Here is a 27011-nt window from a genome sequence, read left to right as displayed (position 1 = left end):
GCGCTCGATTTATGAACACATACAAACTGGATGCCGACAACCCTTTCAACTCTGATAAAGTTCACAAGATCTTGGAGGGCGTCATGATAGAAGCCTTGGAAAACTTAACGTACGATCCCGACAAATGTCCCAAACAAGCCAAGTGGGCTTCCAGCGCTATCAGAGCCAAAGTTAAAGAACTGCAATTTGACAGGTAATAATTCCATCGCTATTGATAACTGTTACATTCAGGTTTTTATTTACAGATACAAAATTATATGTCTTGTTAGCATCGGCGAAAAAAATTCTCAAGATGTCTTTGTCACTTGCAGATTTCTTTGGGACATAGATCGAGATCGATATGCAGCTTACTGCATAGAAAACACATATGTATATGGTATAGCACAATGTTTTGGCATATATTATGAATAATAATAGAACTCTACTCTCAAATAATGAGATTGTTTATTTATCCAAAAGTTGTGAATAAAGGTGAAATACAATTAATCAGTTGGCTTACTTTAAACCACAATATGCAACTGTTATTTTATGTCAGTGTCTTAAATTTTTGAATTTGTTTATTGTCAAAACAAGGAACTCTCAAGGGAAAAGCACTTAAATTTTAATACAAGTCAACTATGTCGGAAAGAGAATCTGAAATTCCAGAAGATCTCGTAGAAGCATTTGCACAAGAAAAAGAAACTGTTGAAGAAATAACTAGAGAGGAGGAAGGGCGGTTGGAAACACCAAAGGGATCAATTAAAGTAGAAAAAAGTGTTTCTATAGCTGTAGATGAAATAGCAATAAAAAAAGACAATGAACATCTTGGAACTGGAGAACGGTTATCTATACAGGAAAGAAAAGTCTCTCGAGCTGTTGAACATTTGTCAGTTCAGGAAAATGCTGCTGTAATCATAGAAGTACCACCAGAAGAAAATGCTGAGGTAAATGTAACTGATCGTATAGGTATAACAGTAAATGATAAATTTCCATCACAGAAACCGAGAACTTCTCAGTCTTCAAGAAAATCAATACTCAAAGAAGAAAAGGAAATCGGGGAACAAGAGGAAAATGCAAAAACGGCAGAAACCTCATCTGTGCAAGATAAAACGATTGATGAAACAACAGAAGAATTATTGAAAAAAGATTCACTGAAAACAGAAAGACCGTCAATTAAAGAAAAGACACACTTCAGTGTTTCAGCAGAAGCAACTGATGATGATCTTGATTCGCGGAGGAGATCGCAGCCTCAAGAGATACGATTTTCTCAAAGTATCGATGAACCTGCAGTTCATGTTCATGGCAAAAAACATTCCAAAATTAGTGCTGATGAAGTACAGATAAGAAAGCATTCTGAGTCAGTTTCATCAGAATCTTCCAAGCACGACAAACGACACTCCAAAGTAAGCAACATCGAAGATGACGGATCGTCGGTGCAGGAAAAAAGACACTCTGAAACAGGAGACGAAATTAAAGAACGATCATCGAAAAAATATTCCAAAGTCTGGGGCAAAATGCTCATTGAACAAATAATGCAAGGAAAAATCGCACCCCACAGAGGATCCCGAGCTTCGGAAGACCTGAAAGGTGAGAAGAAAAAGTCTGTGGGTACAGAACAAATGTTGGTCGACAAAATGAAATATGCAGAAGCTGTGAGAAGATTGTCAATGCGAAGAAGAAGCTCGAAAGCGAGCGAGCATTTATCGCGAAAACCTAAAAAAAGCATTCAAGAATCGATAGGACCGGAAACGAGATTTTCCGATTTCGTTGAAGAATCGACGACGACACTGGAAAAAAAACTAAAATATTTAGACGGCGATGATAAGAGATACTCTCTGGCAGGTCAAGATTCGCTAGAGAAGAAGCTGAGATTTGGGGGTGAAGAAATGAGGAAACCGAGTGTAAAGCCCACGTCTAAAGGAATGCGATTTGAATACGGAGAGTGTCCTAAAACGTGCGAGAGGTTTCTACCTGTGGAAAATTTCTCCAAAATATTTGTAAATAGGGTTACTGATGACGCTTTATGTAAGACAAATGTTTAAACAAAATGTTTTTAATGTTTAAAGAGAAGGTGTAATGTTGTTGCAGGGAAAGGAAAAGATTTTCGACAACAATCAGCCATTAGAATTATCGAAGGGTTTGAATACACCGACAGTTTGGAATCTTTGTCCATCGCAAGCATTGGAACATACGTTTGCATTTTCGAATGGCCGACCATCGAGCAGTTCACGGTAGAAATTGGTACTACCAAAATTAACGAATACTTGTCATACTGGAAATTTGAAGAGGACTGGAAGTACTGCATCAACTTTTTGGAAGGAGTAAGTGATTCCGCTTGTGATTTTTATCAATACGAAGTAAGAAAAAGCTATAAAAATCACCAAGTAATTACAAGAAATGATCAATTTCAGGCTATTTTCAGTATTCCTTGCAAACAGTATCCCATACCGCAGGCCACAGCTAGTGTGTACTTCACATTTGAACTTTCCAGAGTTAGACCGAAACACTGTCTTGTTGATGTATTTATTTACAATATCACAGTTGTTGACAAAATTAATTTGTTACTGCTTTCAGGTGTACTACTATTTTGAAGGGCAACGACTAATACATACTCCAGGAAAATTTACGTTTCAAGAAGAACGACTCTTTAACATAGTTGATGCAAAAATCAACTTTTATAAAACACTAACATTTTGAATTGTCATTAAATTTATACCCAACGAGCAAAATTTCTATTTCGTTAAATTATATATTATAATTCACTCTTCTTTTTAGGCTCTCGAACAGATTCACGTTGTTTAATCTGAAATGTCAAATGTTACTTTTAATCTTGTCAATGATCCAGCTGTCAGTGTGAAGCCGTTAATAATCGGAAGTTACTCCAGTTGTACCATTTAAAAATTAAAATTCAGTACTACCAACTCAAACAGTTGTTCTTGATTACCCCGGACCCCGTTTCCCAAATCTTCTTTAGTAGGTGATATAGGATAAGTACCTACATAAAAAACAAACAAAGGGCCAGTAGGTACTCATTTAATCAACAAAAATAAAACAACAAAAAACTTAATTACAAAATCTATTTATCACGAGTGACATTTAAAAATTCCTTTTTATATCAAAATCACGTAAACCCACATTGTTGATAAATAGGTAATTTCTTTATGTAACTCTCATTTCGTCTAAAAACTATGAATTAGGAGTAAAAACAAACACAGCACCATCAATAACAATATTGTTTCGCTTCACATTTTACCTACCTATAAATAAATTATATCAAAAAATATATTTTCGCTGCTTATTTCAATAAAATAAATAAATTTATTCACAAAACAATAAAGGAATATCAGTGAAGATATTATGAATTTTTCATTAATAAAAGATGAGTCAATTATAAATTAATTAATTATTATTAATTATTTGGGCGACTGCTGTATAGTCTCACTATCTGCTTCACTCTCTGTTTGATTCACTTCTTCACTGTACTGAGGCGGCATTAAAGCTAAGTATTTACTCTGGGAAATGTTGTCAGCATGTGCACATGCTTCCAAAACTATCTGGTTAAAAGCTTCCGGTTTATCGGCATAAACGTGGTGACCAGCTCCTGTAATAACCTAAAAAAAAATCACCTTAGAATCGATTTTTTAAATTATAAATTAATAAAACATGACATTCACTTGCACTCACTTGCAATTTAAAATACGAATCGATTCGTTTATTTTTTATTATGTCTGTAGCAGAATGATCTATCCACGACCTAGACCCATACAACAAAGTGATGGGAATATCTTTCTTCATCGTATCTATCCGTTTGACCATTGGATTCTTCGCCCACCCAAATCCAGACATCATGGAGTGAAACGCACTTTCACCACTGCAACGACTACTTAAAGCAAACCATTTTTCAAAACAGAAATTTCCTAACCTCGGAGTCTGAGAATTGCACTGATAGATGTATTGAGGGATAAGATCCTTTTGCTCGATAGCGGCAGCATACTTCTTAGTGATATCATGTCTCAAAGTGTTGATAAACCAAGGCCCTAAAACACCGGTTCGTAACTAATTCACCTGATGGCAAAAAGCGCGAACCTAAGGGTCCCGCAACTCTGATCCCCGCCAGAGGATTGAACGGCTGCAACATGTACGAAAGAGTCCTGATCCAAAGCGGCAACTCGTTGAATTCCGGGGGCCTTTCCGGGAAGCCCCACGGGTCGGCCAGAACTAGATGTTTCACGTGATTTGGGTATGAAATGGCGTAGGACGCTGCAAGGAACCCTCCCATGCTGTGTCCCAACAACACGAAGCTTTCCAATTTCATTTCCTTTCGCCATTCTTCAATTGACTTGACCATCTGTCTTTCAGCTTCCATCGCGTCGGTGCTGAAAGTGGGTCGTGTGGAACGACCGAATCCTGAGAAATCCTACGTTATTTATCACGACACGTTTACTTTGTGACCAGTTAGGTACCCAAAAGATCGACCGCATAGACGGGCCTAGTTGCTGCAAATGCGTCCAAGTTCAGGCACCAGAGGGCCACGCCAGCGCCTAGACCGTGCAGAAGAACTAGAGGAGTGTTAGGTGATTCCGTATTGAAAGAAATTGTCCAAATCTTGTCCGCTGGGCCCACTACTGGCCCTATGTCGACGTACCATCCTCGATAGGCGGATTTTACAACTGAAAATATAATCAGTAGTCCTTGAAGTTTGACGTCAACGAATAAAATTCACCAAAATTATATAAATGAAATTTTGCATAATAGTGATAAGAATGTGTTTGAAAATAATCGCAACAGCAAAATACAACAAACGATCACGTCACAGTAATTTTTTTTTGTGTTACAAAAGTGATTAATTATACGTGTGTTTTGGTAATATTTAATCGATTAAGAACTACAGTTTTTGCTGTCTCATTCTCAAAAATAATTAAATAAGAGAAGGTTAAAAAATCTATCTATCCTATTACAGATAACAGAATCAGTCTAACTGAAAAATTGGAAATGAATTATTCGAATGACATGGTCGTAAGAATGATAAGAAAACAACACCTGTTTATATGACGTTAATAATCATAAAATAACATTTTGAATGGAAAAACGTGGAGGATATGCAACAAGACAATATAATAGATTTTCATTGTTTAAAAAGACATAACTGGTAGCCTTCACTGTGCAATACGAAAACTCTCTACCTAGTAACAAAATTTATTATAAAATCAATAAACACACACATAATAATAACAAGAAGAATTTACTAACATCTTGTAACTTTTGAAAATGCAAACGGTCCAATGACCGTTATATGTTACGTTATACGTAAAGTTCGGAATAAATTCGATAAAACTGTAAGTATGAATTTCTGAGAAAAATCCTCGAAGAGGTCAATTTTGTTTTTAAAAACTGCATATTCTTCAGTACTTTACTTTATGTTGACAGCTTTCATCTCCCAATTATGACGTCATCAATGTTTTTTTAAAATGACAACCCCCACTTTTTTCTTCTTTTTCTGATAAGCCTTCGTACTAGCTGAACGATGAATGAAAAAAATGATACCTTACATAACATGTTTTTAAAGAAAATGACAAATACTACTTAAAAAATTTAATTTAATTTTTATTGAAAAAATTTTAATTGACCTCAAACAAAAACAAACAAACATCTAAGGTTAACAATAAAATTCAACGCAAATGTTGAAATTCCCTCCCGCCAAACCTTTGGCACTCACCGACACTTTGTACACTGCGCTCAATAATGTCAGGGCTTATTTGTTCCATTTCAGCGCGATTTCTCTGCTGCAAATCATCTAAATTGTTTGGTCTATTAAAATAAACCTTCGATTTTAACTAGACCCATACAAAAAAAAAAATACATTAAAAAGTAAATAAAATGTCGTTTTTTCAAAAAAATTGTTATGTAAGATACTAATTTTTTTCATTCATCGGTTAGGTAGTACGGAGGTCTATCAGAAAGAGAAGAAAAAAGTGGGGGTTGTCATTTTATTCCGAACTTTACGAACGCTCTGTATGTATGTATGTGATGTTGTATGTACTTCTCAAACTGAGCTGAATATAGGGTCAAAAATGTTGTGCAACTGCGGATTTCAAACGCAGTGAGTGAGTGTGTGATTCCTTTGTTTTGGTCCGCACACCAGCATGGATTCGATTCGTCATTAGTTTTGTCCTTTTCTGTACACAATTTTTTTCAAGTGGTAAAACTTTGAAAATCAGGCTTAACTAGCATTCTAATTGAATTTTTAATTGAAAAAAAAAAACACCATTAACAGTGTCCGAAGTTGGCAAGTCCTTGATATTGTCAGTGGCGTAGAAGACGTGGAAGAAGAAAATTTATATATCAAGATGAATCGGCCAACTGATTAATTAAGTTTATTTGTCTCTTAAATGCATCAAATTAAGATCGGAGCAGTAAGAAAATACCTCTGTAAAAACATTTATCACCGCATGTAATCCATGATAATATGATTGAAGTATTTGACGAGAGTGTATGTTCAAATCAAGGGGCAAAAAACTAGTCCAAATATTTTAAATTTAACTGGAAGTCTACGATAGATTGTGAAGTTGTGACTTTTTTAGAATGGAGTAGAAACTTTGGAGTAGTCATCACTTTGGTCCGAAGTCAAAGCATCAAGTGTGGAGTGGAGACACAAAGGTTCATTATCAGATAGAGTAATTTTGAATGATTATTTACCGAGTAATCATAATGAAACAGAGCAGTATTATGTTAATTAATTAACGTTATTATTATTATTAGTATAAAGTTGATTCACAGGTGAATAACCCAATTACGAGTCAACTAAAAACGATCAGCGATTAATATTACTGATTCTCATGGCGAGAAGACTGTTGATACTCGATTAGGTTGTATAGGAACTCAATGCTCTCTGATCTCTTGCCTGTTGGTACAAAAAACGTCCAGCTTTCCCTCCACATCAGACTCAGAGTAATTCTTAACAATCTGATATAGGCTAGAACGTTGTAGCAGTTTGGTCCTCGCAGTATCCGGATAGAAGGTATTATGCTTACGACAACTAAAGGAGGGAACTCTGATGGAAAACTGCGATAATAAGTAGGGGCAATCAACTGAGTAATTAAAAACGTCTGAGAGAAATTTAATGCTAGTCAATTTACGCCTAGAAGCTCTAAAAGGGTCTCGTGTGGGACACCTCTCTGTGGATACTCACCAGAAGAAAAATACATGAAAGATTTGGCAAACCGTCTCTGAACTTTTTCAAGAGACCAAATATGAATATTGTAACAAGGTGACCAATTAAGCATTCATCAAGGGGAAAATTCAGACAAGACGTGCATTATTTCTTCAAGACAATGCTCCGGCTCATAAAAGCTTCATTTCCATGATCGTGATCCTTAATGTTGGTTGCAAAATATTGAGGCAACCCCATTTTTCGCTAGATCTGGTCCCAAATGATTACTATTTATTGTCAAAATTAAAGGGGCATCTTATTGTAAACGATGAAACAGTCATTGATAAGTGATAACTGAGTGTGTCGTGGCAAAAGCAAACGGATTTTTTCTGTTACACGAAATGTACCTACCGATACAAAACAATTTTAACGTAACGTCGCTCTGATTATGATAAATAAAGTATACATATTTTGTGTAGAAGAATAAATAATGGGTGATAATCAGAGCGACGTTACGTTAAAATTGTATTATATACAGTGTGAACATAAAGTGTGGAACACAATTCATAATAGCGTAATGTGTTGTTTTTAAGAAAATCGCTCGCACAGGTCGATTTTATTTCGAAAAATGCCATCTTCTGACGTGCAACTTGTTTAAATGACGTCATTGGTTTTTGCGCAATGACGTAAATCACCAATTTTTTTAAATGACAACCTAGCCTACACTTTTTTCTTCTGTTCCTACGACCCATCAATGAAAAAAATTGGTACCTTACATGACACTTTATTTTACTTCAAAAATATAATTTAATTTTTTATGTATTTTCTTTTTTATAGGTTTATTTGAAATCGAAGGTTTATTTTAATAGACCAAACAATTTAGAAGATTTGCGGCAGAGAATTCGCGCTGAAATGGAACAAATAAGCCCTGACATTATTGAGCGCAGTGTACAAAGTGCCGGTGAGTGCCAAATGATTGGCGGAGAACAATTTCAACATTTACATTAAATTTTATTGTTAACCTTTTAGACGTTTGTTTATTTTTGTTTGAGGTCAATTAAAATTTTACATAAAAAATTAAATTAAATCGTAAAATTTGTAATGTTCCCAAAAAAAATTGTTTTCGTTTAGGACTTAGGTAGTAGGAAGGTCTATAAAGAGAAGAAAAAAGTGGGGGTTGCCTTTAAAAAAAAATAGGTGATGACGTCATTGCGCAAAAACCAATGACGTCATTTTAACAAATTGCATGTCACAGGATCTAATTTTTCGAAATAAAATTGACCTGTCCGAGCGACTTTCTTAAAAACATCACATAACGCTATTATGAATTTTGTTCCAAACTGCATGTTCACACTGTACAGTTGGCTTCAAAAAAAAACGGGAAATGAAATTTGACCTAATGTGAATTGGAAATTTAATTTGTCAATTTATGTCAATTTGTGTCTGTTTCACAGTAGTATTTGTATTTGCATAACTGACATTTCTGACACATAAGTGTAGTTTTTTAACCTACATTCTAAAAGACTGTTTCAAACTATAAAAATTTAATAAAATTTGACAGAACTTTTGCGACAGTTCCCGCTTTTTTTGAAGCCAACCGTACTTAAAGTGGGTACAGGTTGCAAAGACACACTTGTCATTTACAACAGCACTTTTATGGCATTAGTCATTTGAAATTACTTTAAGACTGTACTTATATGGAAAATATTCAACCCAAACTATGATTTTCTGGTCCCTTTGTGCCTTTATTTGGTTCAGAAATATGAAAAAAATGCTGTTGCAAATGACAAGTGTGTCTTTGCAACCTGTACCGAGTTTACATGTAATTTCATTTTTGGTGACCTTATTTCTAATTTGAAATGTAATTTTCTGGTTTAATGGTAACCTTGGTTGTCAACATAAAACATTATTTGTAAACAACCTGAACTAGGTACATAAAAAAAAATTTAAATACGTACTAGTGTAAGCGATCACTAAAAGTATACTACAAAAGGTGATGATTTTTATCTTATTTACCTCAGTCACAAAACTTTGTTTTTACTTGTACTCTTTTAAATCGTAAAATCTTGTATTTACTGTTGATGTTTATTATAATACATCTCAGAAAAATCAGCAACGTTACCATTATCAATTAACTGGACATACCTAATAGGATTCATTTGTCTTATTATTGTGTGACTAAAAGAATTAAAACAATTATTAATTCCCACATATTAATTTGGAGCTTTTAAAGAGATAGCAGGGGAATGATCTAACCACATGAATTTAGATAAATATAGAGGAAGGTTAAAAAAAAACTTTGATTCTACAGGGTCTATTTTCTCAAATATGTTTTTTTTCTCCACGACTCTTAAAGAATGAATGCATTCTTGTTGGATATTCAACGAAACAATGATATCAATTCCACACAATGATAGAAACTATTAAAACCCACGGCTGTCGGCCAATCACATCCCTCGTATTTACATTCTATCACCAGCAATTGTCAATTGGATGCGTTTCTAAACAATACATCCCGCAGCAATCCTCAAAACGAGGCACAATTTTAATTGTGAAATATTATAAGTAAAATTAAATTCAATTTTCAAAGATTGTTTTTTCTTGGTATAGTCTTCAACTCGCGTATAACGGCTATTATTCACTCGGACGATTCCATCACTCGCCTACGACTCGTGTTGGCATTTTCATCCCCTTGAGCCATCATTATACGCCCGTTGAAGAATGTACTATTTTTACATTAAATTTCCAAAAACTGAAACTTGCACTTAGCAATCTTTACAAGAAATGTGTTGTGTTCTAACAGGAGACTGATTATTCGTTGGTCATTTCAGAGTTTTATTATTTAAAATTAGCTAGCTATAAAAACAAAATTATATTGTTCTGTCCAATTAAGTTGTTATTTTCATTCGTTGTATAACAGGATGATTGAATTAAAAAAAAAAAAATATATTAAAATAGATATAACGAACAAAGCGCCCAACTTTCTTAAAAATCTGTTTTTAAATTTACTTCTCAATTTATGTTAGGTATGATGATACCTACATTTTCAAAATATCTCTGACGACTTTGGATTATAAACTCTTATTATCCGATTTGATCATACTCGTACCTACTTGAAAGAATAATATGCATACAGTAACCGATAAAATTTTGCATACCATGTATATTTATGTAATATCAATAATATGTGCTCGTATGTACTTCAAATGGTTTCGAATTTATTATTCATAGATATCACCAAATGTTAACGTATTATGTAGTATTAGTCGAATTGGAGTTATTCAAATGCAAATTTATTTTAAAAGCGAATGCTAATGCAAAACAAATTTTAAAAATATTTTACGGTGGTATACAATTACCTATCGTGGTGGTTTACTTGTTAAGTACCTACAACAATTATCAAAAATGCGACTTGTGTTAAATTTATCAAAAAAGTTTTGTTTTTATCACTTACTCGTGCAGTAAAAATACACGATAGCTATAAACAGTCACGCACTTAGAGAAATATTTTCAAAAATATAGTTGCGATTTTTTAAACGCAAGCTATAGCTTAAATTTGACTTTCAATTTTGTACATTTTTACCTCAGCTTCATCATTCAACATTCAAGCTAAATTTTAAGAGCAGCATCTTATGCATGAATAAGTGAATCTCGGAAATAACTATTCATTCATCAAAACAAAAAACTGAATATTTGATATGTATTATTCTTGGAAGGAATTTATATGATCAAAATCGCAAAACAAATGTGAATTTACTTCGATGTTGAAGTTTAAGTTTCTTCCAGAATATTATAAAATATCAATTTTTGAGCGGCAATATCTAGATTGTAATGACGGTTTTAATATTCAATTAACATTTCAAAAAGTGATCTTAACGTAACAAACATCAAATTTAATTTTTTTGTGTTTATAAAAAAATGCGCATTGATGGTAGCTGTATAATTTGAGACCTGTACAGCTCATTATTAAGATTTACCCCTGTCCCTATGGATAAACACAAAATATCAGATAGGTGAGGTATACATACCTTAGTTATAGTTACATTTTTTAGCTTGCTCTGACTCAATGTGAAAAGAAATTTAACACAAAATGGTTATGCTCTGTTAAATACCCAAAAGCACTTAACGAAGATGAAGGTGCAGCCTCTGAACATTCGAATTCGAAAGTTCTTTCCATAGATTAATAAATAGACTATTGGGGTTCTTTCATTGCTCCTAACAGAGCACGTTGCGTATAAAAACAACCCTTCCGTACAGTACAAAAAAACAAGGTCAAACTTACTCTGAAGAATCTTCTTCTCTAGAGCTCTCAGCATAGTCTCCGAGTACTTATTCCATGACAACCAGTCGGGGCTAAACCAGCTGTCATTAAAAAAAACCATCGTCAACAAAGTTTTTCGTGTAATGAAAATTTAGGTTATGTTATGTAAGTAAGCGCTCACCTCAGTGTATTAATAACAAATTTATAGTAGAATGTGGACAGACTGACCACAAGCGCAAAAACTGAAGCCAACATAAATTTGAAAATAAACTCGGACATCACAACACGAAACGAAATTTAATAAAATTGACACCAACTTGACATAAATTTTCTTGTGTGTGGTTTGAATTTATCAATAAGTTTGTGTACACATAGAAAAGTGTTGTTACCTCGATGCATGGTTCGCCACCAAAATTTTGTCGTTTCTGGGATTCTCAACACTGGACATTATAATCGTCACATAAATCAGCAAATACGATCTTAACCTCACTAACACTTGAGCAAATATGAATATGAATTTCCCATTGTTTCAGATAAATCAAGCATTATCGCCATTAGTCATACACGGAATTTGAACCCCACATTGTTCGCCCAAAGTAAAAGTACTCTGCCACTGATGCACAATTATTGTAATTTGCAACTGAACTACCTAACTCCGCAGTCACAAGCTTTCCACACATCCCGCTTTTAAAAACGTCATTACCATAAACATGCAACAGATAACAACCAACCTTGACTTGCATATTTTAAAAACAACGTTTCCTCGTATATTTATTATTTTTTATCTACCAGTATACACGTGGTTATCGCTTGAAATTTATTTGATGAACCAATGACTTAATTTGCTCATGCAAAAATGGGTCAAGGTTAATTTGTAACAATTGCCTAAAGACAGCTTAAAATAGGAAGATGTAACATACAGAAATAAGTCTCATTGTTGTGAATTTATCATCTGATACAGCAATACATAGTTAAGTTTCACCTACATGACTGATTGTGTTATCACTATCAGTAAGAAAACTTAAATATAACGTCGCTCTTATGTACTTTAGACGTTTAATGATAGTAGTACTGAGCGTGTAAAAAAACTTGAACGGTTCGCAAATTTGTATGTAAAAAAATGTAAATAGGTAATTATGTAAACCATTGCAGATTGTGATCAGACATAGAATTAAACGAAAATTAGTAGATAATCAATTACAACACCAAGTGTTCTGGCACAAATAAAAAACAATTAAAATGGGATTAAACAGATTTGAATTATGCGAGTGTTGGTTAGTTGGTTATGTCAAAATGGTGCTGTGTATTATGGGTCACATAGATAGCAATAAATTTATTAAAAACGATATAAATGTATTACAAATAAACATTACGTACTGCACTACAAAGTATCGCTTTATCATTGTGTACTTATCTTCAATCGATAATAATTATAACTTATATATGACGTCAACATTACCTTAAAAAAAAACAAAAATACAGGATAAAATGTGTAGTAATATTTAATAGCCGTTCATGAACTATATTTTCTTATGCAGCAGTTATTACATAATGGTACTAAATCTAAAATTGTTGGTGTCTCATCAATATTTAAATATTATGAAGAGACTATTTGCTTCTCTGTAACTATCTCCTCTTCATCTTGAAGACTTTCACTTTCAGAAATAACTTTATTGACTTGTCTCAACTCTTTTTCTGTTAAATTACACACATCAACTACAATCTCATTGAAAGATTCAGGATTGTCAGCGTGTACGTGATGTCCAGCTTCACTGATAATCTCCAATCTGACATATGAATTTTGTCTCATTTCTTGCAACTTTTTACCAACACTCTTGTCCATCCATGTGTTGGAACCATTCATCAAAGTGATTGGTACTCCATTGTCTAGTTTGTGTATCCTGTTTAGCATTGGATTTTTTGCCCATCCAAAACCTCTGATCATTTTGTGGAAAGCAGTCTCACCCCTAAAATTACATCCAAAATTCTTTACAATTTTCTTACTACCACAAATAATTACGTCGGTTTTTGTGAATTGCATTGATAGATATAATCTGTTATAATTTCATGATTTTCTAGTCTCCCAGCATATTTATTTGAAATGTCCGATCGCATCTTTTTTATTATCCATGGGCCTGAAATGATACATTGAAACAACTGTCTAGGTAAAGCTTTTAAAAAATACCAAAAGGTCCAGCAGCTCTGACTGTTGCTAGAGGGTTGAATACTGTGAATGGATACAAAACAATCCCAAGAGTTTTTAACCATAAAGGTGGATTAAAATCACTTGGTCTTTCTACAAATCCCCAGGGGTCAGCCAGGATTAAATGTTTGACTTGTTTAGGATAAGAAATTGTGTAACTAGTAGCTAAATAACCACCCATGCTGTGTCCTAGCAGTATAAACTCATCCAAATTCAATTCTTTACGCCACTTTTCAATTGACTCCACAAATTCTTGTTCTGCTTCTTGGCCATCATTACTAAAATCAGGCCTTGAAGATCTTCCAAAGCCTGCACTCATTTAACATGTCATTTATTAGCTTACTCAGCTTTGATAATTTTTACCTAAAATGTCTATGGCATATACAGGCCGATTAGCTGCTAAGGAGTCTAAGTTTAAACACCAAAATGCTACTCCAGCTCCAAAACCATGTAGAAGGACTAGTGGGGTGTTTTTTGACTCAACATTCATAGCAATCGTCCATATTCTAGCTTTAACGTTTGATTTGTGGTCAATAAGGACATGCCACCCCTTATATGCTGTCTGTAAAACTAAAAAACAAAAATTAATAACAACAAAAGCTCATGAAAATTTTACCTTGAAATATTTTCTTTTCCAGCGTAACAAGTTTGGTCTCTGAATATTTGATCCAGCCGCATTTTTCCTGATTTGCTACAGTTCCTGACATTTCACTTGAATTTTGTGTGTTTTTTTAAGTTTTCCCGGATATAACCTAACTTTTTATAGAACTAGGTAACAACTCGTATTGTTCGCTTTATTGATGTAGATTGCCACAGATTGAATAATTCCACCTTCATTATTGTGCTCACAGATAATGACATAGTGATTCAGCAGAACTGGCTCAAATTATTTGATATGATCACTGTTTCGTAACTAAACTATTACGTCACTCAAACCTGAACCGAGAGGTCTAATCGGTGCTGAACTTGACTCAGATTGTGGCAGTGACAATGAACTAATTGCCGTGAGTCCGTGACCAGGCGAATTTTTGGCTAGGACTGGCTAAGACTGTGGCTAAGGTGATTGGACTTATGCCATAGAAGTTGAGTTTAAATTAAGTTGCGTCTGCCGTCTGCGTTTCTCGTCATTTGATGCCCTTATCTGCAACTGTGTTTTGGATTTGTTTTCATTATAAATATCGTCAAAACAACAGACAAACCATTTGAAAACACTCATCAAATAATTTTAGTTTGATCGATAATTAAGTAAAAGTAGAGGTTCAGACTGTTTATCGCAGACAAGATATATAAATATTAATCTTGAGTGGACTGTCAAAGCCAATCGATGGATGAAAACCTTTTGCAAAACCTTGATAATGTGAGGTGAGACCCCATAATTTTTTATTTGTCCTGACGTATACCTAGTAGTTCAGACTCCAAAAAACTTGGTCAAAACACTCCTGAGGATTCAATAATTATTATTCAGAGGTAAAAAAAAAACAATAAACTAAAGCAAAAATAAATTTTAATGACTTTTTCGTATCTACACTTGTATCAAAAATAACTTCATGAAAAAAAAAACTGATAATTTTATGTGTAGTTTAAATTCTGAGGAAGACTTGTCGCTCCAATCGTGGCACGATATGGTTCAAAATATCTCATTAAATCATCTGAGCACGTTAAAGACTTTATTCAAGAAAAGCACCGACGATGAAGGTCTTAGCAAAGAAGAATTTGTTAATACAATCAATGAAGCGTTCAATCATTCGAACTATGTTCCTCAAAGTATTGCGCTATTTGACGAAATCAATAAAATGAATCCAATTAAAGTTACTTGGTCGGAGTTTTTAGACTTCCTATTAAAAAATTTGATGCCGACAAGTTTGAAAACTCTCAGCTTACATTTAGGAAATATTATCGCTGTTCCACAAACCAGGGTAAGTTATCGAGGACTGCAACTGCAATGTTGCAACATATTTATTTTATTATTAAATATCACTAAATAAAAATATTTAAATTTAATTTATTTATTTATTTGTTGACTGTGTAACAAATTTTCACTAAATAAAAATATTTAAATTTAATTTATTTATTTATTAAATTTAATTATATATATTATATACAGGGTGTCCCAGAACTCGCGGATCAAACTTACAGTGCGTTTTCCTTAGTGATAACTGAAAGCAATACCGTTTAAAAAAAAGGACAGGGTATAATCGATTTTTTGTAATGAATAATTAAAGTTAACCAATCAGAAGGACGCTGTTAATTTGAATTTCACGTAAATTTAACCAAAGGTTTGAATTGCCTAGCAACATAATTCTAATAAGAATAGTATGGAATTTCAAGTAAATGTTTGGGCAACTGTGAAGATTTTGACAACGTCAAGTTATAATTTGATTCGAAATTGTCAAACTTCGTATTGAAATCATGTATACAGCTGCAGAGAATGCCGAAATGCTCATAATTTATGGAAAGTGCCCGCGCAATGCACGTGAGGATGCAAGGGAATATGCAATACGTTTTCCACGACGTTTGCCACATCCAAATTATAACGTATTTCTACGGTTGGTGTACCGTGCTCGAGATATTGGGTCCTTGGTGCCTAGCTGACAAGAAATTGGTGGTCCCCCGCGAGAAGTTAGAACGCCAGAGACTGAAGATGCTGTTCTTCAGTACTTTGATGACGACGGTAGAAGAAGTATATTTGAAGAACAATATTTACCGCGAACCTATCAATATTTTAGAAGAAATAAATGACCAAATTCACGAAAGACTGGCTACTGTTATTCCTAATATGCTTAGACTGAACACTTGTTATAAATTATTCTTTTTATTTTGCATGTTTCTTATTTCATTTGTTGCATTCTACATCGTTTAGTTATAAAATTTGATCTTAAAATTTTACTAATAATGATGCTAAAATAAATAGGTTAGTTCAATCCAGTTTTGTCTTCTTTCTTTCAGAACTGCCACTATGCGTGATCTGTTGCTCAAAACCTACGTGTAACTCCAGCTTTTTTTGCACTGTCAAAAATGTTCCTAAAAGTCTTTTCTTTCATTTCGACGATGACGAGTCCCGCTCGTGTAGCTGCGCTAATACGTTGCAGATGCAGTGTGATGCACAGGAGTCAGGATAAATTTCTTGTGATTCCGATTCACTTCACAGGCCCTGCATATTTCACTTTTTACTAAGATTTTTAAGGTAGTAATATGTATTACTCACTTGACACTACGTCGCCATTTTACCTTCCTTCAACAAAGGTTCAATTCATCATATCCCTCCCGTCAATTTGCCATACCCCTCAAGGTTACAATTGCTCTGGAAATTTTCACTCATAACATAACAAACCACATTTCATTAATTGCCGGAATAAGAAACTAACTTCTTGCGTTCCCTGATTTAGATTCTATACATTTGTTCGCCTGCCTTTGGCGAAATTATCCCATTTTTGGTTATTTCAAAAATAGCTGTCACTTTTGACGTCTGTTTCGACAAGTTGACCAGATAAATATTGAAAATAATTTTATTATTCATCGAATTATACGTTGCTTGGCAATTGAGGGAAGGTACTCAATTTTCTCATAAAGGGAAAATTAAATCGATCTCTATTGGTCAATTTGATTAATTCATAACTAAAAAGCTGTTGCACCCTGAATATTTTTCTAAACGTTTTTTACCTTCATTACCATCAAGGAATATACAGTTTCAATTTGATCCGCGAGTTCTGGGACACCCTGTATATAATTGATTCAAAAAATTGAAATTCACGCATAGTTAGTTATCTGTGCCTGAAATGGGTCATTTTCTGACGTGTATTTTTTTTGCATTGTTAGTAAGATCGAAACCATAGAAACCATACAAAACAGTGTGTGAAATGCAATTTCACGCATACGACTATTTCTGTTTTTCATTTCACGCACTGTTTTTTATTAGTTACCTAGCAACATGGTCACTGCAATGAAACTTCAGAGTTCCTTCAAAAATTTGAATTTTTAATTTCAATTTTTTTAATCAATTATAGAAAAAATATTGTTTATATTTTGTGCGAGAAGATGTTTTTGTGCATTCAAAGGCTTATACTGCCTCGACCTTCGTCTCGGCGTAAAAGACCTTTTCATGCACAAAAAACACTTTCTTCGCGCACTTAATATAAAAATAACTACCTATTATGTACTATTACGATCATAAAATTTTGGACATCAAACTTCTGTCACTCTAAATCATGCTTTATTGAAATTGTCACATGAAAGATGAAATTGTTGTCAATATGACACCGGTTTAAAATATAATTTTTTTAATATACGAGTACATTTGGGTATTTATTGTATATTTTTTTATTAATTAAAACCTCGTTCTATTCCATTTGCCTGATTTTTAAAACTTCTTGAATATTTTCTCGGTAAATCTGACATTCACATTTTCAAAATTGACACAATTAAAATTGAGGTTATTTATACATAAGGGTCGTTTTAGAATGTATGACAGCACGATCCTAGAGCACGATGACATTAGTGTCCGAAATTTTTTGATCGCAATAGTACAGTGGCCGGCAAAAAAGTTAGCCATCTTTTAAATGTCAGTGCCATTAAAGCATTGATTACACATGCGCATTTTGATGTGACAAAAAAGTGATGGCTAGTTTTTATTGCCGGCCATTGTACAAACGCTGTAAAATTCATTTGCCCGGCGCATCCGGTATTTCAGTTCAGTCCAGAAATGGTTTCAATTTTACAAAATTTGTACTATTTTCGACGGGTTCTTTTTGCTAGTAAAAATTCAAAAAGGAATGCTAGGTCGATGTTGTAACCAATCGAAAGTAGTAAAAAACTAAGTTAAAATTGGTAATGTGTTACATTTACTATTACGTTGCTTGTTACAACTCAAATAACACTTATTACTCGTATATCAAAATTACTTCATCGTTACATTGTTAACTTGCATAAAAACAATTTATTTCGGACAATAACAAATGATGAAACTCTGATTTATACAAAGTTGTATATTATTGAACGACTACAAAACAATATGATACAATGATGAACGATAATAATAACAAAACTTTCGAAAAGCGAAGTTTCAACTCGCTTTAATTTGTTTAATTTTTTTTTAACTCCAAAATTATGAGTGTTTCAGAGAGAGACAATTGTTAAAATTGTTTTAATCGAAACTGAAAAATATTTTTGCTACGCTATGATATCAAAACATGGTAGAGTCGGTTTATATGACGGTAATTTAAACTTTTTAACGACTTATCACTTAATAATGACTAGAGAAGACATTAATCGCAAAGAAGAGCATCGAAGAAGAAGAAACAGATGGGTTACCGACGCAATCTTTTGTGTAGACATTCTTATGTTTATTGCAACCAACACCGCTAGAAGCGTAGTGATTTACGAAGCATCGGGATTAAAACACGTTCCTCTTTGGCTTATTTTGAGCACACCCAACATTGTGGAGGTACATTATACGTTGGTTTGATTTCATTCTACTACCTACTCATAATGACAAACTGTTTTAGTGTTTTGCTTATAAGAGCAGTAGCGCCGAAAAGAACGAAAGTGTCTTGTTTATGGGGGATGACAGTGGAATTGTATTTTCATTTATGTTTCTACAGCCTAGAACTGCTTTATTAAGAAAAAAACATAACGATAAAATGAATTTATTTTATTGGGATGTAAGACCAATTTTCCTAGAAAATAATTTCACTTATTATGATGAATTGAATTAATTTTTAGGAGCTACCAAATGAGAAAGATTTTATCATTATTAAACGCAATGGACGTTTCCACCCAGAATGTGTAAGACATCTAAAGTATTTTGACGATAATGAAACTCTTATATCTTGCAGTAAAGATTCTAATTCATCAGTGGTGATAAAGTACATAGGAAATAAAAACAAGCCTTACATTTTTAAAATGCCCAAAGTGAGTAGGTACCTACTTATTTTTATTATTACGCTACGACTTATAATCTACTTTCTACTAAATATATGATTTACGAGTAATAATGAGCCTAACGAAATTTGTGATGCAGTGAACATAACATTTGCACCGATTATGTGGATTAAAAAATGTATTTTAAAATAGTTATTTATGCAACAAGTGAGTAAAGTAATACTTTTTTTTACGAGAAGAAAAATTTGCCGCTCGAGCGAAGCGAGTGCGCAAATGCGCCGAGTAAAAAAAAGATACTTTACTAAGGAGTTGCACACAAAAATTTTTTGGCGTCCGTAAGTTTAGATAACAAGTTTTTCGACACTCAAAATTTTAAAATTTTCTTCTGTGTAAACCCGTGGACCTTTAAAACGCTCGTTTTACTGGCGTTTTAAATTGGGCCACTCATGCCAAAAAAATCCCAATTTACATACGAACTCGTTAAAAGAAAGTACTAATTATGAATGAAAAATTTTATAACTACGGCACTTTTTTTAACGCAAAATGCGTGCAAAAATGAACCGCTATGGCACTTTTTTAACGCTTCTTGATCGATTCAAAAATCACATATTTTATGAACGCAAACGAATGAAAAAACTTGCACTTTTTTTGACGGACGTTAAAAAAATATATTTTTTAATTTTACAAACCTTGTCAACATGCCGACACTACATTTGTCAAATTTAATCAAAATAATTAGTGTAATAATTGCTTATTTTAACTTAACAATCTTTAGTCGTATGGAGGAGATGTATTGTTGGTTGCAGCACAGATTTTGTTAGGCTCATTATTACTCATTAATCACCCTGTATTTTTTGTCGACAAATTTATTAGGGATGCAATTGTTTTGCACTAAGCAGAGTACATAAAGTTTTAATTAGCGGAAGCGAAGATGGTACTTTAAGACTATGGAACCCTATTATTACTTCAAAACCTGTAGGAATAATTACCGGCCACCAGGCAAGAATTGCAGATGTAAAAATAATGGACAAATCGAAACTCTTTATGAGTTGCTCTTCAGACGGAGTAATTGTTGTTAAAAATATAATTACGTTCAAATTGTTTTAACGTTTTTCAGACATTTAAACTGTGGGATCTGAAAGAACAGAAATGTATTCAAAGTTTCACTGTTAACTTTCCTTCGTTTACAATTTTCGGCAAAGCAATAGAATGGGGAATTGAGAGTATTTATCCAGGACCAAAACGGTCTCCGAGTGGTCATGGTGAATTGGACGTTTGGGAAAGGTCACCCATGTTGGTGGCATGTTGTAATCACATTGCTCTTATTAAGATAATTGACCAAAATGATGAAATTGAAATATGTCAAGAAATGCAAGTTCTGCCTCCTCCACCCTTGCAAAATAGCGTGCTCGTTCCAAAATTGTGGAAGACGTCAGATAATGTAGAAGATTTCAGGTAGGTATATTACCACCATATAACTATTTAGGTATTAGCTTGTTTGTTCCAGAGAGGATGTCGAGGAACAAATTGATTCCACCATTTTAGAAAGAAGATTAAAAGAATTAAGTTTCATTCTTGAAAAGGATCTTTTCGCGGACGGTAACGGTGTAAATAATAATAGTGATATTAATTTTAAAATTGCAACTTTAGAACGCAAAAAATTAAAAGTATTCTATTGTGTTATACTGTGAATGTGAAATTTAATGTATTTTTCGTAGATGCAAGAACATGTGGCGAGAGGGGCTCCATATTTGGCTCTGGAGTTGCATGAGGTTGACAATCTTTGTCTCACACCAAATCTTCCTGTGCCCAATAAAAAAAGAATAAAAAACATTGTAGGGAATATTGAGAAAGTTTTGCAGGACGCTAGCTGCAGAGATTTAATCTTTTCGGAACCTTCTTCAAGTCGTTCGCCGAGATCTTCTCGAAGCAGTTTTGTAGAATTTGAATATTAAATACTTCATTAGTTCATTACAATCTTATTTGATACCAAATATGTATAAGAGCTATTTTTGTAAAACCCGACAGCTCTTGTTCATCGACAATTGTAACCACTTACGAAGCAACAATTATTAAATATAAAGCATTTTTTTAAATTTTCATGCTTGTTTACAGATTTCTACCAAGACATTATTTTTAAATAAGCCTGCCTTGTTGTAATCAGTGCATCCAACATAATAATGAAAATCCCCCCCTAACAACAATCCGCTGTGTTATGTGGCGCGAAAATTTGGCGCGAAGCTGTAGTTGTTTGTATCCGAGAATGGTGTACAAGCATCATTCAACAACAATTCTTTGATTCATTAGGTGTTTATTTTTTAATCATTGTTGTGATTGCGAGAAGATATATTGTCTGCTGCAAGTTTTGTGCTAAATCCGAATTGAGGTTATATCTGGGTTATTATCATTTTTTCGTGCGCAATTAAAAGTAGTTCTAGACGATCGACAACAAAATGCGTACGTATTGTTGAATATAATTGAAATTTGCACAATTTGATTGTTGAAAATTGTCATTTGGAATGTGTTGTGAGGAATTACATTGTGATTTTATTATTTCCAGTGTTATCGTGCCTGGATTCCCGCCTTTTGTAGGCGTTGTCAAAAGCTTGTAGTAGCGAATAGTTTTGATTTATTTTCAGTCATTCAGTCTGAATAGGGTTTTATATGAGCAGCAGAATTATGGTTCTGTCCAACGAGACAGACGTTGATTTGAACGAAAAACACAGAGAATTATGCAGTAAAATAAACCTAGAAGCTGGAACTGCAAATGACGCCTGGGAACGTTTTCAGTCCATTAGTAAAAATTTCACATTAGAGGTGTGTATTTTGCAACTCGATTACAATTAGTACTCATCTGTAATTCTTTCAGGGAGAGCCTCTTCACTGGATCGGTTGTGCAATATATGTATCATGTTGGAATTCACTTGCACAAAATGACTTGCAAGGTAATTGCATTAATTTGACAAGTCTGCTTCGGCACTGTAATTTAAGGTAATTAACACCTGGTGCCTAGATTTAGTTTAAAGTTGTACAATTCCACAGCTGGGGTATGTTTTTTCACAAAATAAAACAATGGTCAGCTATGGCAAACATGCCAGAAGAATTCAAAAAGAGAATAGAAAATTTAGAAGGAAGCTTTGCTGTTGCTTATAATGTTTTTACAGAATTTGAATCTTGCTTCTCTTCAATTTTCAAAACTCCTGAACACCTAGATTTTGAACAAGTTAAACAGCATAGAAACCGCAAACAAAAGTAAGTTTGTAGTAAGTAAATGTAGATAAAGTGAAATTTTCTGCACTTGTAGGTCAATGCCATGTACCCCACTTAAAATGTTTGAGTTTTGTTGGACCCTTTTTATTACAATTAAGTGTGAAGATATAAGCTACAATAATGATTTAGTCACATCAAATTATTTACTTATAGCAATTTGTGATTGGGCATTTGGAAATGCACTTCTTGCAGATCGCAGAGATCTATTGAATTCTGAATTTAAAGGTATTGATATTATATTCTTGTTAACAGCATCTATAATTTCAAACTTTAATAGGCCTTCCAGCTGATTGGGTGCAGGCATCCTATATAGTCCCAGAAGAGGCTCCTTGCATCGTCAGTCTCTTTTGCCCGAGCACGGAAATTACTGATGTAAAATACATTAAAGAATATCGGTTTAAAGTGTCTATCAAAAATATGATCAATCAAGGTATACTAATGGGAAGTAGCGCCGATGGTGGAGACATCTTTGATACGTCAGTTTTCGAACAAAATCTCAAAAATATAACAAACACTTATGAGAAAAATTTCTTGAGGAGGAGCGATTTTGATGAGAGAATTTTTTTAGGTAAGCCATGACTTTCTTGAGCTGTCAAAAGCAGTCATATGTTAGTATGGTTGAAAAAGTGGCAGCTGGTGTAAACAGCTGATCAATTGTATTATAGGAACAGATGGTCTTGACCTTGAATTTAACACCTGTTATTTACAGCTGAGTATAGAAGGAAACTTATACTGGAGAAGCAAACCCAAAGCAACACCCTAGGCTCATCACTACACAGTCAAGATGCTGGTAATTTAAAAATTTGTAGTTGCCTATGAAAAACAAAATAATTTTTGACAATTTTTCAGCTGACAATTCAACTTCAAGTCCAGAATTATCTAGAGAAATGGTAAATATTTTGAAATGAGCAAAAACTCGTAATTTTTCTTAAATTTTAGGTTGTCGGTCAAGAATGTTTGACACCTCTTACCGGAAGAAAGTATCTCGGTCCCAAGGAGCCGCAAAGAGCAATTCCGTTGGTGACAGCAACGGAAGCTATCTCCAGACTGAATAATATGCTCCAAGGTCGCCAAGCAGCTCCAAGTCATGCGTTAGTGCAATTGTTTGAGTAATTTGCTGATAACACTTGCGATAGCTGTAGATTTTACAAATTTATTTCAAGGTCTTGTGGAAGGAATCCCGCTGAAAATATTAACGAAATCGTCACAAAACTGAGCGAAAGATTTGTGGCAGCGGTTCCGTCGGAACAAAGAGAAATCGCAAATAGGAGAGCACACATTGCGATCACGTTGTTTTATAAATATATTGAAAGTATCTTGCAAAACGAGCAGGCGATACAGACAGATATTTCCGTAAGAGTTGAAATGATTTTGTTTTGGTTCGTTTCAAAGTTGCTTTATTTTAGGCGATCGTCGAGAAAGATGTATTTTATGAATGTGTGTTTGCATGTTGTTTAGAAATTGTTATTTACTCTTACAATTATTGCGATAAATTTCCTTGGATTTTGCAAGTGTTGAAAATCCCTTCCTATAATTTCATTAAAGTAATTGAACTGATTATTCGTTCAAAGGACAAACTTTCCAGAGACACGATTAAACATTTAAACATGGTAAGAACTACATTTTTATTTTTTTGACAACCGTATGTTCCATGAAATTATCAATTATCGCGTTATTAAATTGATTGTTTATATTCTGTTGTTTCAAAGATTGACACTGACCTGATATACTATATTTTAGATTGAAGAAGCAATACTATCTTCTTTGGTGTGGAAATCAGACAGTTTAATTTGGGAGGCGATAAAATCGTCAGAAAGAGAAGTCCCAACTTTTGAAGAGACCGCCTTACCAGGACATTTACAAAATGAATCAAATTCAGAAAATTCTACTTTAAGAAACATTTTAAACTCGGAACCAAGTAAGATTCGCAGTCGTAGAAGTGTACATCTAGGTTAATTTTGAATATTCTTAGGACAAATGCAGTCTCCAGGTCCTTCAGCAACAGATCGATTTCAGTCCCCCGTAGCTCACAGTAGTGCTGTAAACAGAGAATTATTTCCCTCAGTTCAGTCAAGTCAGTCGTTGCTCCAGCACGCCCATTTGAGTAAGTTTATTTTACAATACTGCATAAAAAATAGATTAATCTATGTATTCTTTTATCTCGTAACAGTTAAATGCATCGAATCTGTTTTTGATTATAGTGATTAAAGATCGTACAGGAAACACGCGTATGATCCCCATTGTTAATAACGAGAGCCAAAGGGTTCAGTCTCAACAGACCACTCCAAGACGTTCAGAGAATGCTGCGCCAAATAGACCTCGGAGAACGGGGGGACTACCGATACTGCTTAGGAAAGTAAGTAATTTGGTGCGTTGTAATTAGAAAATATTTCAAAGGGTAACAGTTTTAAATTTTAAATATGGAGTCTGCTAATTAAAATCAAATGCTTTTGCTCATGCGCATTTGTTTAATGGAGGGATTCCTTGAAAACGAGCGTCACCAAAAAAGAATTACTGTAAAACTGTAAAATGAAGATAATTATCCAGTTTTACATAGCAGATGTCGAAATAAACTTTATGTGGCCACTTGTGATTTATATAGAGTGCAGGATATAAACTAATAAAATTGGCACATACTTGGGCCGTACTAATTATTTATAGACATTTACGCTTCAGAATGTATAAACATTTTTAATGATACATTACTGCAACTCAATACAAATTGTTGTAGAAAGTAATTAATACGTAAAGAATCTAGAAAGTAAGATAGGAGTATAAATTAATGAAGGCAACATTTCAGTTTTATAATTTATCCGGAGAAAGACTTGAACACTTGTGTACTCATTTAAAAATTACAAATACGCCTACGAAGCGAAAAATTTGGACGGTGTTTGAAGAATCAGTCAGGAAGAACAATTGTGAATTGATGAAAGATCGAAACTTGGATCAGTTATTGATGTGTGCCGTGTACATGATTTGTAAATTGACCCAATTGAATAAAAGTTTTCAAGAGATAATTAAGAATTATCGGAGTCAGCCGCAGGCAAAGAGTGATATATACCGTGAAGTTTTGCTAAACGGCAAGAAGACCAAGACTGTTGGTAATATTTACGTTTTAATTTATAAATAACGTGTGTTGTTTAATTTTACGGTTGCAGATGGTGCCTCGGTAGTGGTACAGGATAAAGGAGATTTGATACAATTTTATAACACCGTTTTTATCCAAGCAATGAAGAGATTCGCAGAGAAATTTATGGATAGGGGCGATGAGCACGTAAGTAAAAATCTTATTTGACGATTAAGATTATATTAATTATGCATTTTAGATTGGAGACATCCTTCTCAGTCCCTTACCGGCTTCTAGGGGTCAAGTTGTACAGGTTTACGATAACATTTCTATTAAACCTCTAGAAAGTCCTACTTCGAGTTTCGTTAGTGGAAAAGTTCTAAGCTATTTCTTTAGTCGTAGTCCTTCTAAAGATCTCAAGGACATTAACAAAGCAATCAAAGGTAACGGAGTTCAAGGAAAGAGACTTCTAATAGAAGGAGAAAACGAATTACCAAACGCTAAAAGAGTTGCAAATAGAAAAGTTCAGTCACTAATCGAAGAAAGAAGAAATCAAAACACTGAATAGAATATTTTCAATTAGATTTTAATATTAATTATGTATAAAAGTTAATTTTATGATAGTCGAAAGTTTCTTAATTTTAATAATAATTAATTGTGACAATTTATTTTGTAATGTGCTACCAAACTGCTACCCACCAATTTTATCGTGTGTCTGTCTATTTTATTTTAAAATATTTAATAAACATTAAGTCTACGGGGGCAATCTTTGTAAGAAGTAAACTTCACTCTATTTTAAATAAATCTATAAAGTTTTAACGCAACATTTCGTTTCCTGCCAAAAATCCCGTACTTGTGATTAATATTTTAAAAATCCTTATTTTTCATACTTAATTCAAATAGAAATTTCTTGTAAATTTGAGGAAATAATTTTATGCTTGTAGAGCTTAGTAAGAAATGAGATACGAAATTCGCACTCGATGCTTGTGCTAAAATTTTTAAACCGATACTTAATGTAAATTAGGGCGAAGTTTGAGTCATTTGTTGTTAATAAATGGTGCAGTGAGTAATCAGTCATATTGTTAAAATTTCTGTTGTAATATTGTTTTGTGTATTTGTATGAATACTTGGGTCATCTTGTGTCAATGTTATCAAGCCAAATATTTACGAGGAGCCCGGACCCGTCGCATCCTTCGCCCCTTCT

The 27011-nt window shown here is 33.7% G+C and overlaps 5 protein-coding genes across 8 annotated transcripts; 3 read left to right on the top strand and 2 right to left on the bottom strand.

Moving 5' to 3' along the window:
* Window positions 1-519: 519 nt before the first annotated feature.
* On the top strand, window positions 520-2708 carry LOC138123839 (enolase-phosphatase E1-like). 2 transcript variants are annotated; one of them, XM_069038661.1, is made up of 5 exons: window positions 520-923; window positions 978-2004; window positions 2068-2300; window positions 2391-2498; window positions 2554-2708. In XM_069038661.1, exons 1-5 carry the CDS (start codon window positions 618-620, stop codon window positions 2674-2676), a joined length of 1797 nt encoding a protein of 598 aa, XP_068894762.1. In that variant the 5' UTR covers window positions 520-617; the 3' UTR covers window positions 2677-2708. The 2 variants fall into 2 exon arrangements, with proteins under 2 accessions (XP_068894762.1, XP_068894761.1); XM_069038660.1 differs by having other exon boundaries at window positions 2068-2336.
* Window positions 2709-2998: 290 nt separating this feature from the next.
* LOC138123842 ((Lyso)-N-acylphosphatidylethanolamine lipase-like) lies at window positions 2999-12043 on the bottom strand. Of its 3 annotated transcripts, none has more exons than XM_069038666.1 (7): window positions 11780-12042; window positions 11412-11491; window positions 4443-4649; window positions 4066-4386; window positions 3902-4016; window positions 3664-3850; window positions 2999-3590 (listed from the first exon to the last, which is right to left on the bottom strand). In XM_069038666.1, exons 1-7 carry the CDS (start codon window positions 11836-11838, stop codon window positions 3393-3395), a joined length of 1167 nt encoding a protein of 388 aa, XP_068894767.1. In that variant the 5' UTR covers window positions 11839-12042; the 3' UTR covers window positions 2999-3392. The 3 variants fall into 3 exon arrangements, with proteins under 3 accessions (XP_068894767.1, XP_068894766.1, XP_068894768.1); XM_069038665.1 differs by lacking the exon at window positions 11780-12042 and adding an exon at window positions 11572-11732; XM_069038667.1 differs by lacking the exon at window positions 11412-11491 and having other exon boundaries at window positions 11780-12043.
* Window positions 12044-12874: 831 nt separating this feature from the next.
* Window positions 12875-14519, bottom strand: LOC138123843 ((Lyso)-N-acylphosphatidylethanolamine lipase-like). Its single transcript, XM_069038668.1, has 5 exons — window positions 14210-14519; window positions 13957-14163; window positions 13576-13902; window positions 13411-13525; window positions 12875-13357 (listed from the first exon to the last, which is right to left on the bottom strand). The coding sequence occupies exons 1-5, from the start codon at window positions 14298-14300 to the stop codon at window positions 12988-12990; spliced, it is 1110 nt and encodes a 369-aa protein (XP_068894769.1). The 5' UTR covers window positions 14301-14519; the 3' UTR covers window positions 12875-12987.
* Window positions 14520-14816: 297 nt separating this feature from the next.
* LOC138123838 (WD repeat-containing protein on Y chromosome-like) lies at window positions 14817-21464 on the top strand. Its single transcript, XM_069038659.1, has 9 exons — window positions 14817-14955; window positions 15173-15509; window positions 18710-19033; window positions 19095-19250; window positions 19312-19500; window positions 20344-20535; window positions 20588-20925; window positions 20978-21137; window positions 21189-21464. Exons 1-9 carry the CDS (start codon window positions 14918-14920, stop codon window positions 21423-21425), a joined length of 1971 nt encoding a protein of 656 aa, XP_068894760.1. The 5' UTR covers window positions 14817-14917; the 3' UTR covers window positions 21426-21464.
* Window positions 21465-21669: 205 nt separating this feature from the next.
* Window positions 21670-26626, top strand: LOC138123836 (retinoblastoma-like protein 1). Its single transcript, XM_069038656.1, has 17 exons — window positions 21670-21927; window positions 22031-22287; window positions 22340-22461; window positions 22513-22722; window positions 22775-22965; window positions 23018-23308; window positions 23450-23530; window positions 23590-23630; window positions 23680-23849; window positions 23904-24093; window positions 24147-24350; window positions 24481-24658; window positions 24713-24844; window positions 24942-25096; window positions 25541-25841; window positions 25899-26014; window positions 26067-26626. The coding sequence occupies exons 2-17, from the start codon at window positions 22135-22137 to the stop codon at window positions 26373-26375; spliced, it is 2844 nt and encodes a 947-aa protein (XP_068894757.1). The 5' UTR covers window positions 21670-21927; window positions 22031-22134; the 3' UTR covers window positions 26376-26626.
* The last annotated feature ends 385 nt before the right edge of the window (window positions 26627-27011 follow it).

This window comes from Tenebrio molitor, chromosome 2 (genome assembly GCF_963966145.1).
Source record: "Tenebrio molitor chromosome 2, icTenMoli1.1, whole genome shotgun sequence".
Classification (NCBI taxonomy): domain Eukaryota; kingdom Metazoa; phylum Arthropoda; class Insecta; order Coleoptera; family Tenebrionidae; genus Tenebrio; species Tenebrio molitor.
The sequence above is the reverse complement of the archived record's forward strand: the minus strand, read 5'-3'. Positions and strand labels throughout refer to the sequence as shown.

Excerpts from the sequence above, each read along its gene's own strand:
- LOC138123843 (XM_069038668.1), bottom strand. The coding sequence starts at position 14,300 with ATGTCAGGAACTGTAGCAAATCAGGAAAAATGCGGCTGGATCAAATAT. Across the intron at positions 13,526-13,575 it reads CAGAGCTGCTGGACCTTTTG|GCCCATGGATAATAAAAAAG; the intron begins GTATTTTTTAAA and ends GTATCATTTCAG. Across the intron at positions 13,358-13,410 it reads TGCAATTCACAAAAACCGAC|GGGTGAGACTGCTTTCCACA; the intron begins GTAATTATTTGT and ends ATGTAATTTTAG.
- LOC138123842 (XM_069038665.1), bottom strand. The coding sequence starts at position 11,669 with ATGTCCGAGTTTATTTTCAAATTTATGTTGGCTTCAGTTTTTGCGCTT. Across the intron at positions 4,650-11,411 it reads AGAGAAGAAGATTCTTCAGA|TTGTAAAATCCGCCTATCGA; the intron begins GTAAGTTTGACC and ends TTATATTTTCAG. Across the intron at positions 3,591-3,663 it reads ATTCGTATTTTAAATTGCAA|GTTATTACAGGAGCTGGTCA; the intron begins GTGAGTGCAAGT and ends ATTTTTTTTTAG.
- LOC138123838 (XM_069038659.1), top strand. The coding sequence starts at position 14,918 with ATGGATGAAAACCTTTTGCAAAACCTTGATAATGTGAG. Across the intron at positions 14,956-15,172 it reads CAAAACCTTGATAATGTGAG|TTTAAATTCTGAGGAAGACT; the intron begins GTGAGACCCCAT and ends TTTTATGTGTAG. Across the intron at positions 19,251-19,311 it reads TGAATTTATTTTATTGGGAT|GAGCTACCAAATGAGAAAGA; the intron begins GTAAGACCAATT and ends ATTAATTTTTAG.
- LOC138123839 (XM_069038660.1), top strand. The coding sequence starts at position 618 with ATGTCGGAAAGAGAATCTGAAATTCCAGAAGATCTCGTAGAAGCATTT. Across the intron at positions 924-977 it reads CACCAGAAGAAAATGCTGAG|AAACCGAGAACTTCTCAGTC; the intron begins GTAAATGTAACT and ends TTTCCATCACAG. Across the intron at positions 2,499-2,553 it reads CGAAACACTGTCTTGTTGAT|GTGTACTACTATTTTGAAGG; the intron begins GTATTTATTTAC and ends TACTGCTTTCAG.
- LOC138123836 (XM_069038656.1), top strand. The coding sequence starts at position 22,135 with ATGAGCAGCAGAATTATGGTTCTGTCCAACGAGACAGACGTTGATTTG. Across the intron at positions 22,462-22,512 it reads CTTCGGCACTGTAATTTAAG|CTGGGGTATGTTTTTTCACA; the intron begins GTAATTAACACC and ends ACAATTCCACAG. Across the intron at positions 24,845-24,941 it reads GCTCCAGCACGCCCATTTGA|TGATTAAAGATCGTACAGGA; the intron begins GTAAGTTTATTT and ends TTTTGATTATAG.